This window comes from Salvelinus alpinus, chromosome 34, assembly GCF_045679555.1.
Source record: "Salvelinus alpinus chromosome 34, SLU_Salpinus.1, whole genome shotgun sequence".
Taxonomy (NCBI): Eukaryota; Metazoa; Chordata; class Actinopteri; order Salmoniformes; family Salmonidae; genus Salvelinus; species Salvelinus alpinus.
This window is the reverse complement of record NC_092119.1, coordinates 782,211-797,452: the sequence shown is the minus strand read 5'-3', so window position 1 is coordinate 797,452 and position 15,242 is coordinate 782,211. Positions and strand designations below refer to the sequence as shown.

Sequence of the window (15,242 nt, the reverse complement as noted above, 5' to 3'; positions counted from 1 at the left end):
GTTGTCCCAGTCAGTTGGTCCGGGCCTGTTGTCCCAGTCAGTTGGTCCGGGCCTGTTGCTCCAGTCAGTTGGTCCGGGCCTGTTGCTCCAGTCAGTTGGTCCGGGCCTGTTGCTCCAGTCAGTTGGTCGTCAGTTGGTTCGGGCCTGTTGTTCCAGTCAGTTGGTCATCAGTTGGTCCGGGCCTGTTGCTCCAGTCAGTTGGTTCGGGCCTGTTGTTCCAGTCAGTTGGTCCGGGCCTGTTTTTCCAGTCAGTTGGTCCGGGCCTGTTGCTCCAGTCAGTTGGTCGGGGCCTGTTGCTCCAGTCAGTTGGTCGGGCCTGTTGCTCCAGTCAGTTGGTCGGGCCTGTTGCTCCAGTCAGTTGGTCGGGCCTGTTGCTCCAGTCAGTTGGTCGGGGCCTGTTGCTCCAGTCAGTTGGTCGGGGCCTGTTGCTCCAGTCAGTTGGTCGTCAGTTGGTTCGGCCCTGTTGCTCCAGTCAGTTGGTCGTCAGTTGGTCCGGGCCTGTTGCTCCAGTCAGTTGGTTCGGGCCTGTTGTTCCAGTCAGTTGGTCGTCAGTTGGTCCGGGCCTGTTGTTCCAGTCAGTTGGTCCGGGCCTGTTGTTCCAGTCAGTTGGTCCGGGCCTGTTGTTCCAGTCAGTTGGTCCGGGCCTGTTGCTCCAGTCAGTTGGTCCGGGCCTGTTGCTCCAGTCAGTTGGTCCGGGCCTGTTGCTCCAGTCAGTTGGTCCGGGCCTGTTGTTCCAGTCAGTTGGTCCGGGCCTGTTGTTCCAGTCAGTTGGTCGGGGCCTGTTGTTCCAGTCAGTTGGTCCGGGCCTGTTGTCCCAGTCAGTTGGTCCGGGCCTGTTGTTCCAGTCAGTTGGTCCGGGCCTGTTGTCCCAGTCAGTTGGTCGGGGCCTGTTGCTCCAGTCAGTTGGTCCGGGCCTGTTGTCCCAGTCAGTTGGTCGGGGCCTGTTGCTCCAGTCAGTTGGTCGTCAGTTGGTCGGGGCCTGTTGCTCCAGTCAGTTGGTCGGGGCCTGTTGCTCCAGTCAGTTGGTCCGGGCCTGTTGCTCCAGTCAGTTGGTCGTCAGTTGGTCCGGGCCTGTTGTTCCAGTCAGTTGGTCCGGGCCTGTTGTTCCAGTCAGTTGGTCGTCAGTTGGTCCGGGCCTGTTGTTCCAGTCAGTTGGTCCGGGCCTGTTGTTCCAGTCAGTTGGTCCGGGCCTGTTGTTCCAGTCAGTTGGTCGGGGCCTGTTGTCCCAGTCAGTTGGTCCGGGCCTGTTGTTCCAGTCAGTTGGTCTGGGCCTGTTGCTCCAGTCAGTTGGTCGGGGCCTGTTGCTCCAGTCAGTTGGTCGGGGCCTGTTGCTCCAGTCAGTTGGTCGGGGCCTGTTGTTCCAGTCAGTTGGTCGGGCCTGTTGCTCCAGTCAGTTGGTCGGGGCCTGTTGTCCCAGTCAGTTGGTCGGGGCCTGTTGCTCCAGTCAGTTGGTCGGGGCCTGTTGCTCCAGTCAGTTGGTCGGGGCCTGTTGCTCCAGTCAGTTGGTCGGGGCCTGTTGCTCCAGTCAGTTGGTCGGGGCCTGTTGTTCCAGTCAGTTGGTCGGGGCCTGTTGCTCCAGTCAGTTGGTCTGAGACTGTTGTTCCAGTCAGATTGTATCTATATATAAATATATGCCATAGTTGTGGCAGCTGTGCCCCTATCCATTTCCCAGCTAATGCTAGGCCGGGCACACCTGACCAATCACACATGTGACCAATCACACACGTGACCAATCACACACGTGACCAATGTCAAGTGCCAGAAGGTTTTCCTGATCACAAGACTTGGCAGGAGTTGCAGCATCATCTCCCGAAACAGTTGTGGGAATTCATTCATCTCAAACATAATCCAACTCGCTCTGCAGGAAAAATGAGGGTAAATGTGCAACAATTTGCGCACCTGTACATGGGTGAGTTAGTGTAAGTTCAGTGTCTGGGTAAGTTAGTGTAAGTTCTGGGTAAGTTAGTGTACGTTCCATGCATGGGTAAGTTAGTGTACGTTCCGTGCATGGGTAAGTTAGTGTACGTTCCGTGCATGGGTAAGTTAGTGTACGTTCCGTGCATGGGTAAGTTAGTGTACGTTCCGTGCATGGGTAAGTTAGTGTACGTTCCGTGCATGGGTAAGTTAGTGTACGTTCCGTGCATGGGTAAGTTAGTGTACGTTCCGTGCATGGGTAAGTTAGTGTACGTTCCGTGCATGGGTAAGTTAGTGTAAGTTCCGTGCATGGGTAAGTTAGTGTAAGTTCCGTGCATGGGTAAGTTAGTGTAAGTTCCGTGCATGGGTAAGTTAGTGTAAGTTCTGGGTAAGTTAGTGTAAGTTCCGTGCATGGGTAAGTTAGTGTAAGTTCTGGGTAAGTTAGTGTAAGTTCCATGCACGGGTAAGTTAGTGTAAGTTCCATGCATGGGTAAGTTAGTGTAAGTTCCGTGCATGGGTAAGTTAGTGTAAGTTCCATGCATGGGTAAGTTAGTGTAAGTTCTGGGTAAGTTAGTGTAAGTTCCATGCATGGGTAAGTTAGTGTAAGTTCCGTGCATGGGTAAGTTAGTGTAAGTTCTGGGTAAGTTAGTGTAAGTTCCATGCATGGGTAAGTTAGTGTAAGTTCCGTGCATGGGTAAGTTAGTGTAAGTTCTGGGTAAGTTAGTGTAAGTTCCGTGCATGGGTAAGTTAGTGTAAGTTCCATGCATGGGTAAGTTAGTGTAAGTTCCATGCATGGGTAAGTTAGTGTAAGTTCTGGGTAAGTTAGCGTAAGTTCAGCAGTAGTTCTCACCGGCCCTTAAGGTTCTCCAGTTCACGATGATGCAGCATACTCTTCATATGCTCATCCATCTCCTGGAGACACAAGAACACAAACCGTTCACATCTAAAGACATGATATTGATCAGAACAAACCATTCACATCTAAAGACCACATGATATTGATCAGAACAAACCATTCACATCTAAAGACCACATGATATTGATCAGAACAAACCATTCACATCTAAAGACATGATATTGATCAGAACAAACCATTCACATCTAAAGACGACATGATATTGATCAGAACAAACCATTCACATCTAAAGACGACATGATATTGATCAGAACAAACCATTCACATCTAAAGACCACATGATATTGATCAGAACAAACCATTCACATCTAAAGACGACATGATATTGATCAGAACAAAAGTTTGTGGTGATGAAAGCGCCATCTTTAGGTTTTAGAAAATCGCTATAAAAAAAAAATAACATGTAGGCCCGATAATGACTGTTTCTTTCCAGGAAGCTTTGAAAAGGTTTTACCTGTTTGGAGCTGTATACGATCTGACAGAGAATGCACTTCCTTTCCCTCCCCATGTTGGATATTGATGGTGGGTTTCAAAAATCAGGCCATTACGTACTGTTGGGAGGAAATGAGAATTATTGAAAACAGTCTATATAAAAAGCTTCACTCACCGAACTGACATTGTGCAAATTGTTTGTATAACACGGCTGCCTCAATTATATATAAACGTCAGCTGCCCAAATACATGTGGACTATATTATGTTACGTACAAGCATGCAGGACTGCTGCCAGTGTAGCTGCTATCCTCTGACTGCCCGAAGCCCCCGCAGAGTGTGTGTATATATAAATATATACGAGACTTGACTGGCAAAGGCCCATCAGCTGGGACGGAGGGGAGCGGAGGTCATCTCTGCCCCATCAGCTGGGACAGAGGGGAGCGGAAGTCATCTCTGCCCCATCAGCTGGGACAGAGGGGAGCGGAGGTCATCTCTGCCCCATCAGCTGGGACAGAGGGGAGCGGAGGTCATCTCTGCCCCATCAGCTGGGACAGAGGGGAGCGGAGGTCATCTCTGCCCCATCAGCTGGGACAGAGGGGAGCGGAGGTCATCTCTGCCCCATCAGCTGGGACAGAGGGGAGCGGAGGTCATCTCTGCCCCATCAGCTGGGACAGAGGGGAGCGGAGGTCATCTCTGCCCCATCAGCTGGGACAGAGGGGAGCGGAGGTCATCTCTGCCCCATCAGCTGGGACAGAGGGGAGTGGAGGTCATCTCTGCCCCATCAGTTGGGACAGAGGGGAGCGGAGGTCATCTCTGCCCCATCAGCTGGGACAGAGGGGAGCCATCAGCTGGGACAGAGGGGAGGTCATCTCTGCCCCATCAGCTGGGACAGAGGGGAGCGGAGGTCATCTCTGCCCCATCAGCTAGAAAAGAGGGGAGCGGAGGTCATCTCTGCCCCATCAGCTGGGACAGAGGGAAGCGGAGGTCATCTCTGCCCCATCAGCTGGGACAGAGGGGAGCGGAGGTCATCTCTGCCCCATCAGCCGGGACAGAGGGGAGCGGAGGTCATCTCTGCCCCATCAGCCGGGACAGAGGGGAGCGGAGGTCATCTCTGCCCCATCAGCCGGGACAGAGGGGAGCGGAGGTCATCTCTGCCCCATCAGCCGGGACGGAGGGGAGCGGAGGTCCTCTCTGCCCCATCAGCCGGGACAGAGGGGAGCGGAGGTCATCTCTGCCCCATCAGCTGGGACAGAGGGGAGCGGAGGTCATCTCTGCCCCATCAGCCGGGACAGAGGGGAGCGGAGGTCATCTCTGCCCCATCAGCCGGGACGGAGGGGAGCGGAGGTCAACTCTGCCCCATCAGCTGGGACAGAGGGGAGTGGAGGTCATCTCTTTCCCACCTCCCACGTCTAGCTGGCTCTTCCTCAACATGCTTAAGATGACCACCCAACCCTAACCCCATCTGGCCTCCCCTGAATGCCAGCCCTGCAGCACAGACTCTACCAGTCCACAGAGTGCCACAGAGTTCACACTAGGCTAATTCCAGACTGAGTACATCCCAAATGGGCATTTTCCCTATATATAGTGCACTACTGTTACAAATTACTGTACTACATAGGGAATAGGGTGCCAGTCCTGGTTAACAGTAGTGCACTACATAGGAAATAGGGTGCCAGTTCTGGTTAAAAGTAGTGCACTACATAGGGAATAGGGTGCCATTTGGATGACCTGGTGATAGAACAGCTCTACAGCCAGTCAGCAGGGCTGGTGGAGAGGCTATGGGTGGGAGTCAAACTCCAACCCCTCTCCAGGAACAGGGTTAGAGTTCAAACCCACAGGGCGGTATCTCTCCTGGAACAGGGTTAGAGTTCAAACCTACAGGAGGGTAGCTCTCCAGGAACAGGGTTGGAGTTCAAACCTACAGGAGGGTATCTCTCCAGAAACAGGGTTGGAGTTAAAACCTACAGGAGGGTATCTCTCCAGAAACAGGGTTGGAGTTAAAACGATACAGTGCCTTAGACCGCAGTACCCTTTGGGAGGCCAGGGATATTTTGTATCTGTACAGGCTTCCTTCTTCTCACTCTGTCAATTCGGTTAGTATTGTGGAGTAACTACAATGTTGTTGATCCATCCTCAGTTTCTCCTATCCCAGCCATTTAACCCTGTAACTGTTTTAAAGTCACCATTGACCTCATGGTGAAATCCCTAAGCGGTTTTCTTCCTCTCCGGCAACTGAGTTAGGAAGGACGCCTGTATCTTTGTAGTGATAGGGTTTGATGATACACCATCCACATTGTAATTAATAACTTCACCATGCTCAAAAGGATATTCAATGTCTGCTTTTAAATTTGTACCCATCTACCAATAGGTGCCCTTCTTTGTGAGGCATTGGAAAACCTCCCTGGTCTTTGTGTTTGAAATTCAATGCCCGACTATGGGACCTTAAAGATAATACTATGTGTGGGGTCAAAACCCATGCAACTTATGTAACTTACACTAATTTTGAACCCTGAACTTATTTAGGATTGCCATAAAAGGGCTTGAATACCTATTGACACAAGAAATTCCAACTGTAAAAAAATTTTACATGGCGAAAAACTATTTCACTTTGACATTATGGGGTATTGTGTGTAGGCCATTGACAAAATATCTCAATTGAATCGATTTTAAATTCTGTCTGTAACAACAACAAGTCCAGGGGTGTGAAGACTTTCTGAAGGCGCTGTACATGGTTCAGTTTACCAAAGAGGCACAAACCGAATATCAAATATACAACTAACTTTACCTAGTTTCAGGATGAACACCAATTCATTGTGTATTACAGCCCGATTCATCAGACGAACGTTAGTAGTTTGCTAACTAGCTGTGCGTGTGTGTGTGTGCGCGCACAGTAGCGACAAAAAATAAATAAAGATTTTAGTTTATTGTTGCTTGTTTTGCTTGTTATTTTGGCATAAATACGTGTCACATATCAGTTTGCAAACAATGTAAAAAAACTAAAATAATTGAGTTAATAAAGCCACATACAAACATGGTCTCTTTTTTGTTTTCTTGAGTAAGGCAGCTCCAAAATACAGGTGTTTCAGCCTAGCTCAGTGCTTTCTGTGGTGGTGGGGCAGCCAGTGTAAAATACGGAGCGTAGGGGTTGGTAATGTTCTCTAGTTGCGCCGTGATTGGCTTAGTGTTCTGTCACTCATGGGGGACACTACGTCACCACAAAATCTACGGGTAGAGCTCGAACATTCAAGCCCCTTGGGTGCTGCCATAGCGTTACATTAAAAGCGCCCATCCAAGAACGCTCAAGGTCATTGACCACAGATAAAATGAGGTCAAATCACACTATATCTACCGTAGCTTTGATTGGGCTGATCACGTCAACATCATACTTTCAAAATCTCAGCTCATCGACCATTGGACATAAACATAACAAGTTGGAAATTGCAAATTCAACACGGAGTGGTTTGGAAGGAATCAGTGGCTAACTGCAATGCAATCAATAGCTTGCTGTGTGTAAGGGTCTCTTTTCCAAGCTTAAAAGGATAAACAATCACATGCAACACCCTCAGCCAGAAAAGATTGAATACATTGGTCATGCTGTCAATCCTGCATGACTTCTGGGAACTCTGGGGGAGAACAAAAATAGCTCTGACTGGGAAAATAAGTTTTGAAAGGTCATGCGACTCGGAATTCCAAGTCGGGAACTCTGGCCTCTTTCTAGATCTCCAACCTGAAGATCACTGACGTCGTGATTCGACCTTGTTTTTTTCCGAGTTCCCAGTTGTCTTGAAAGCACCATATATCCAGAGAATGCCACAATTTGCTGACAAAATTTGCCCACAAGATGGATCGCCGTGCCACCTTCCTGTTCAAGTGAGCACAGCACAACAAGGTGAGTCCAAAAATGTATTGTATGCTGCTGCATAAATGATGCAATATGCCAGGGAGATATGTATACTGTAGCTAAGAAAGTAATACTAAGTGTTTGTTGTGTACTAAGCTGTTAGTGGCCCATGTGCCTCACCCTAATAATTTGGTCCCTTTCCCCCCTCATAACTTAGCCTACTGTTCTGACTTGGTGGTGCACATCTAGCCAATCGCCTGTTTAAGAGAAACGTAATCAAATATTGTAAGAGCTTTCATTGTCTGCTTATAAGCCCCCTTTATTTATCCTACGGTTCTGACTTGGTGTACAGGGAGAATACTGTAAGAATGGCCCATGTTCTGAATTTTGTCACTGTACATTTTCAAAAGTGCTGAACAAATAGTTATATTGACTACGTCTGTCCTAACTCGCTCATTAATTTCTAAATCGAAATAACAGATTGCCTCTTATCTGCTCATCATCCCCTTATGCCATAGTTTGTACATCTCAATTGTCAGGAGAACCCATATTTGTTCAAGCAAGTCAGCCATACCAGCTATGTTTCTTTCAAAGGCAGTAAATGAAGCTGAACTAACTGTTTCGTGGCAGAAAAGGCTCTGCTGATAGCAAGGTGTGCTGTTGGAACAGCTATATGTAGGCCCTAACAGTTTGTGGGCATCGTTCGTCACCGTTATAGTCTAAATAATGGGTTGTATTGTGTAGTGGCTTTGCTGGCATGTACCTAAAAAAACATTTTTTTCGTTCGCCCACCAAGACTGACATGCTTTAATCGCCACTATTTGTGTGTGTGTGTGTGTGTGTGTGTGTGTGTGAGCGGGGTGTTGTCAATACATGCGTTGCGTGGCTATCAACAAACACCCGCCATATCCAGTCCATTGTTTTGCTAGCAAGCTAGCCTTGTTTAGGATGGAGCCTTGCCGTACACATGGCTCTGTTCACAACTAGCTAGCTAACTGGTTTGGCGAACAAGGGGCTAGCCAACGTAGCTACTTCAAACACAAAAGTAAGTATTTAGCTACTTTGTTATATTGTTGTTTGTATATGCATGAGGTTAGCTACCAACTACGTAACGTTAGCTAACTACCGTTAGCTAAATTATGTATATCAAACTAGCGAACATTAGCTACGTTGTCTAACTAGCTACAGTAGCTAACGTTACTTCTATCTTGCAAGGAAACACACGCACTGTTCTCACTGCAGGTCTTCAAACTGACCCAAAACTCTTCTAATTTAAGTTGTAACTGCGTGTGTGTAGTTAACGCATGTACATTTAGCAAGAATACCTGTAAATATCTTGTTTACTGGTGCAAGTTCATCCACTTCCCGTCTTGTCGCTGGATCGACCCGGTTGCCCCTCCCCTTCCAGATGTGAAGAGGCGAAGCCAAAAAGGGTTTACCACAGACAGAACAATAAGACAAATATTTCACCGGATGTATAAATTTGAAGCATCCGCTTGGCATTTCCACTCACTACCAAATATGGCCAATACCAAATCAGTGGGAGAACGAGATGGATGTTGTCCAACGTTCTACTAATTTTCTCATCGATTAAATATTTAATCTCAATACAGTTTTCTGTTCCTAAATCTAAAATATGTTACGACAGACTTTACCCGGTTAGACTTTTTTTAAATGGCATTGTTTAGAAGGGGCGCAAAGGCGAATAGCGTTATTGCACAAGCGCACTTCGCAGAGTAGGCGTTCCGTAACGGAGATGTGCAAATACGGGCTAGAACGCACCAATAGGTTCTCGCTAAATCGTGCTTGGCTCTGGCCACCTCCTTGCTTCTTCTGCCCGCTATGACTCACTTGTTTCCGTTTGAAACGACAGGCTGTGGGTTATCTTGGTTTAGTTATAGAAATCTTTGGTTTTACTCAGCCCAAAATCTGTCCATGAAAGTAAGCCCAAGAAATTTGGAATTTTTGCATTGAAGTCAACGAGAGAGAGAGTGTCGAAATTTGCCAGCAAAAAATGTAATTGGTAATTTACTATGTGAGGCTTATTTGATCGAAATTAATTTAGAATCTATCAAAAAAGTGCAACATCCAGAACTCTCAGTTTTACAATTATTTACAAGTAAGAAGCCATCTTACTAAAGCACTGGAACTTAATTAAACCCGTAGTGATATACATCCTTTAATTAAATATATAACAAAGACCTATAAACAAGTAAATGCGAAGAATGTGCTGGGGGACATATACAGAATTATCCAAGAAGAAACAAAATATGAGAATATTTATAGGGGTAACTAATTGGGAAGATGAGCTGCAAATAGTAATAACCAAAGAGGATTGGGAGGGCATATCAAGAAACACGTCCAAGATAACCAACTCTCTACTCTGGAGGTAATATTCTTGGAAAACTCCTATAATACAATCAAAATACAACCGTGACATCACACCAAGTTGCTGGCGTTACCTTAGGGAGAGCAGAGCTAACCATACTCACATATTATATTCCTGCTCAGTCCTCAATCATTTCTGGATTGAAGTATACAAAGTATTGGATGATACGTTCAAACGTTGACGCTTTCTCTAAATCCAGAACTCTCGGGGAGAACCCTTCATGTACTGTTCCTCTACTCTGATAAATACCTCTTCAGAATTATGAGAATAACAGCATTTAAACAGATAACTAGAAAGAAACTGGCTTAAACAACTGGCACCACATATAACCAATTGGAAAGAAACAATTAATGAAAAATATAGTATGGAAATGATAACTCATAGAATTACTATTTGAGACACGATGGTGGAACAGACGTTATATTATGAAATATATATATATAGGCCCTAACAGGAGATAACATGTACATGTTTTAAACGGACGGGTGTGGGTGGAAAGTGTGTGTGTGTGTGTGTGTGTGTGTGTGTGTGTGTGTGTGTGTGTGTGTGTGTGTGTGTGTGTGTGTGTGTGTGTGTGTTGTGTGTGTGTGTGTGTGTGTGTGTGCATGCGTGCGTGAGTGAATTGGTATGCAAGTGTAGAAGTGAAAGTGTGTATGCATGAGTGGGTGCGTATCTGCGTGTGTGTGTGCATGGGTGTGTCAATGTAGTTAGGGGGTGCCCGGATGCCAATACAACACCAGGAGATTTAACCATCAAAATAATACACTACAGATGCATGTCCAATGGGAAACAAAGGATCCATTCAGAAAGTATTCAGACCCATTGACTTTTTCCACATTTTGTTACGTTACAGCCTTATTCTAAAATGGATTCAATAGTTTTTTTCCCCCTCATCAATCTACACACAATACCCCATAATGACATCACAATATTCCATAATGACATCACAATAGTCCATAATGACATCACAATACCCCATCATATCAATAATAAAGTGATATCCGTATCGCCGTAGACTACACCACTGCTGTCATCCTTACCTCCAAGTGTTTATTCAAATATGATCATCTTTGAATGCCGACAGCAGTCGCACCATTGGAAGACATGGCTTGGACTGTAGCAGTCGCACCATTGGAAGACATGTCTTGGACTGTAGCAGTCGCCTATTCCTGCTCTTTTCCTGCGATCCATCAAACCCATTTGGTGTGTCATCATAGTGGTCTCTGACATCATAGTGGTGGTCTCTGACATCATAGTGGTCTCTGACTTGTGGTCTGACTCTCTCAGGTGGAACAAACTTAAACTTGCGCCTTTTTTCAATGCTTATTTAAATGTAATTGAGAAAACAGAGAAGTGTCAAAATATTTTTAGCAAAAATCCTCTGAGTTTAAAAATTATCCTCGAAGTAATCATCTAGTTTTTCAAAAGTATCTGTAATCTGATTACAATATTTTGCTGGTAACGTAACGGATTACAGTTACCAATTGTTTTTGTAATCCCTTACATGTAACGGATTACATGTAATCAGTCAGGATTACATGTAATCCGTTACTCCCCAACCCAAGGGTACTGATGGGATTGAAGCCACCAGGTCGGCCATATTGGTACTCCCCAGTAGGAGCAGTCCTCCATAGAAATAAATGGAATTCCGAATTATTTCAATTACATTTTTCAAGGACAAAATTACATGTATTTAAGTATATAATTTAGAAAGGATTTTTGTACATTTGGTTATGTTTAGCTCACATAATATAATTTCAAAGTATGTATTAAGGTGTCTGTCATAGAAGAAAATGTGGCAAAGATGAATGTAAACATTCATAAATGGATTTCTATAGATTCCTAAACACTTGTTACAACGGTGGAGGAGTTCCAAGATGGAGGCACGGTGGCTTCAACAGCGCCCCCTATCAGTCATCTAGTGTATACTGTATATATATATCATTCGTTAACCAACAACTGACTGCTTATGAATGAAGGCCATAACGTTGATGTAGGTACAGTTGCAAGTATGTGTTGCAGATTGTTATAGTGGATTTGGGGCACATGGTCATAGAAAGTGACTAAACACAATCAATTGCACAGCAAACGGTTTTATTTCACAGTAAAAGCTATACACAATTTCAAGTAAATCCCAGGTACTTGTTGATCAGTCCAGTTTTTCCAAGATGTGTAAATAATGTAGAAAGCAACAGGCAGGATGAGGTGGTATTCGTAAATGTTCGCCTAGTGTGTAGAAGCAAAGAAAACAGTAGTAGACTATTACTCTGGGTTCAGTAACAGTCTGTTGTTCAGTCGTATGACTCAGTTGTTCAGTGGTATGAGTCAGTTGTTCAGTGGTATGAGTCAGTTGTTCGGTCGTATGAGTCAGTTGTTCGGTCGTATGAGTCAGTTGTTCGGTCGTATGAGTCAGTTGTTCGGTCGTATGAGTCAGTTGTTCGGTCGTATGAGTCAGTTGTTCAGTGGTATGAGTCAGTTGTTCGGTCGTATGAGTCAGTTGTTCAGTGGTATGAGTCAGTTGTTCGGTGGTATGAGTCAGTTGTTCGGTCGTATGAGTCAGTTGTTCGGTCGTATGAGTCAGTTGTTCGGTCGTATGAGTCAGTTGTTCGGTCGTATGAGTCAGTTGTTCAGTCGTATGAGTCTGTTGTTTGGTCGTATGACTCAGTTGTTCGGTCGTATGAGTCAGTTGTTCAGTCGTACGAGTCCGTTGTTCGGTCGTATGACTCAGTTGTTCGGTTGTATGACTCAGTTGTTCGGTCGTATGAGTCCGTTGTTCAGTCGCACAAGTCCGTTGTTCAGTCGTATGAGTCAGTTGTTCAGTCGCACGAGTCCGTTGTTCAGTCGTACGAGTCTGTTGTTCAGTCGTACGAGTCTGCTGTTCAGTCGTACGAGTCTGTTGTTCAGTCGTACGAGTCCGTTGTTCAGTCGTATGAGTCATCCAGTGAGATTGACTCCTTCGTTCTAGATTCACCAATTCTTTGTAAAAAAAAAAAGAAGGGAAACAAACAACGGAAAAACAAACAAATAAGCAATTGCATCATGGTCCACATTTGGTAAGCATTACTCACTGTTCCCTTTACATTTGTTTTATATACAGTATATACATAAAACATCCAGTAATTTAGAGGCGATAAGATACTTAAGAATTTAAGTTATTCTAAAAATAAAAAATAAATCACGTTTTAAAACATCTCACTGCTCAATTGAAACTCAGATTTAAGAATGTTATGAAAGGTAAACGGAGGAAGTTCCCTTTTGCCTTACATGTCAGTAGTTCATATCAGTTGTTGGTGGTATAAACAAGTTTCATAACATTCATAAATACATTTCACAATCCTATTTCCCAGTCACATTTTGGAATGCTACATATGACTTATGTATAAAGAAACAAAAATCATTGTGAATTTGACCTTTGAGTTGAGTTGTCTAAAATCATATACGTTACAATCTCTTCAATACTTAAACATACAAAATGTGATGATCCCAAAACAACATTTTTAAAAACGCTGCCCATAACCTAGGGCAATATTTGCAGTTCAAAGCAAGTGCCTCATTGATTGGTTGAAAGAAGTTCATTCACGGGAAAAAAAATTGAAAGTTATTCTTCTAATCTATTAATATCCGTATTAGTTACTACGTATCTCTGAGACGACGCGGTCAGTTCCCTGTTTCTGTTCCTCAGATGCCTCTTACGAATCTTGATGACCCATTTCACACTAAAACTGGCAAAGTTAGCAGCCTTGAACAGAGCCATGAACACACCGCACAGGATGGCTACGGTATTCCACGGGTTGGCTGTCACAATCTGTGGACGAAACAAGGGGTCAAATGTTTCATTGTTCGTTATGAGTCTGTTGTTCAGTCGTATGAGTCTGTTGTTCAGTCGTATGAGTCAGTTGTTCAGTCGTATGAGTCAGTTGTTCAGTCGTATGAGTCAGTTGTTCAGTCGTATGACTCAGTTGTTCAGTCGTATGACTCAGTTGTTCAGTCGTATGACTCAGTTGTTCAGTCGTATGAGTCAGTTGTTCAGTCGTATGACTCAGTTGTTCAGTCGTATGACTCAGTTGTTCAGTCGTATGACTCAGTTGTTCAGTCGTATGACTCAGTTGTTCAGTCGTATGACTCAGTTGTTCAGTCGTATGACTCAGTTGTTCAGTCGTATGACTCAGTTGTTCAGTCGTATGAGTCAGTTGTTCAGTCGTATGAGTCAGTTGTTCAGTCGTATGACTCAGTTGTTCAGTCGTATGAGTCAGTTGTTCAGTCGTATGAGTCAGTTGTTCAGTCGTATGAGTCTGTTGTTCAGTCGTATGAGTCAGTTGTTCAGTCGTATGAGTCAGTTGTTCAGTCGTACGAGTCAGTTGTTCAGTCGTACGAGTCTGTTGTTCAGTCGTACGAGTCTGTTGTTCAGTCGTACGAGTCTGTTGTTCAGTCGTATGAGTCCGTTGTTCAGTGGTATGAGTCAGTTGTTCAGTCGTACGAGTCCGTTGTTCGGTCGTATGACTCAGTTGTTCGGTCGTATGACTCAGTTGTTCGGTCGTATGAGTCAGTTGTTCAGTCGTACGAGTCCGTTGTTCGGTCGTATGACTCAGTTGTTCGGTCGTATGACTCAGTTGTTCGGTCGTATGAGTCCGTTGTTCAGTCGCACAAGTCCGTTGTTCAGTCGTATGACTCAGTTGTTCAGTCGTATGACTCAGTTGTTCAGTCGTATGACTCAGTTGTTCGGTCGTATGACTCAGTTGTTCGGTCGTATGACTCAGTTGTTCGGTCGTATGAGTCAGTTGTTCGGTCGTATGAGTCAGTTGTTCGGTCGTATGAGTCTGTTGTTCGGTCGTATGAGTCTGTTGTTCGGTCGTATGAGTCTGTTGTTCGGTCGTATGAGTCTGTTGTTCAGTCGTATGAGTCTGTTGTTCAGTCGTATGAGTCAGTTGTTCAGTCGTATGAGTCTGTTGTTCAGTCGTATGAGTCAGTTGTTCAGTCGTATGAGTCAGTTGTTCAGTCGTATGACTCAGTTGTTCAGTCGTATGAGTCAGTTGTTCAGTCGTATGACTCAGTTGTTCAGTCGTATGACTCAGTTGTTCAGTCGTATGACTCAGTTGTTCAGTCGTATGAGTCAGTTGTTCAGTCGTATGAGTCAGTTGTTCAGTCGTATGACTCAGTTGTTCAGTCGTATGAGTCAGTTGTTCAGTCGTATGAGTCAGTTGTTCAGTCGTATGAGTCTGTTGTTCAGTCGTATGAGTCAGTTGTTCAGTCGTATGAGTCAGTTGTTCAGTCGTACGAGTCAGTTGTTCAGTCGTACGAGTCTGTTGTTCAGTCGTACGAGTCTGTTGTTCAGTCGTACGAGTCTGTTGTTCAGTCGTATGAGTCCGTTGTTCAGTGGTATGAGTCAGTTGTTCAGTCGTACGAGTCCGTTGTTCGGTCGTATGACTCAGTTGTTCGGTCGTATGACTCAGTTGTTCGGTCGTATGAGTCAGTTGTTCAGTCGTACGAGTCCGTTGTTCGGTCGTATGACTCAGTTGTTCGGTCGTATGACTCAGTTGTTCGGTCGTATGAGTCCGTTGTTCAGTCGCACAAGTCCGTTGTTCAGTCGTATGAGTCAGTTGTTCAGTCGCACGAGTCCGTTGTTCAGTCGTACGAGTCTGTTGTTCAGTCGTACGAGTCTGTTGTTCAGTCGTACGAGTCCGTTGTTCAGTCGTATGAGTCATCCAGTGAGATTGACTCCTTCGTTCTAGATTCACCAATTCTTTGTAAA

General features: G+C 45.1%; 1 protein-coding gene across 1 annotated transcript in view; it reads right to left on the bottom strand.

The window, feature by feature from the left end:
- The window catches only part of znf106a (zinc finger protein 106a), a 41,624-nt gene extending 33,081 nt beyond the window's left edge, over nucleotides 1-8,543 (bottom strand). Inside the window, exons 1-3 of the mRNA XM_071382818.1 lie at nucleotides 8,430-8,543; nucleotides 3,285-3,381; nucleotides 2,765-2,826 (exon numbers count right to left, since the gene is read on the bottom strand). Coding sequence (XP_071238919.1) covers nucleotides 2,765-2,826; nucleotides 3,285-3,338 — 116 coding nt within the window. The 5' untranslated portion in view covers nucleotides 3,339-3,381; nucleotides 8,430-8,543. The remainder of the gene's footprint in view (nucleotides 1-2,764; nucleotides 2,827-3,284; nucleotides 3,382-8,429) is intronic.
- Nucleotides 8,544-15,242: the final 6,699 nt, after the last annotated feature.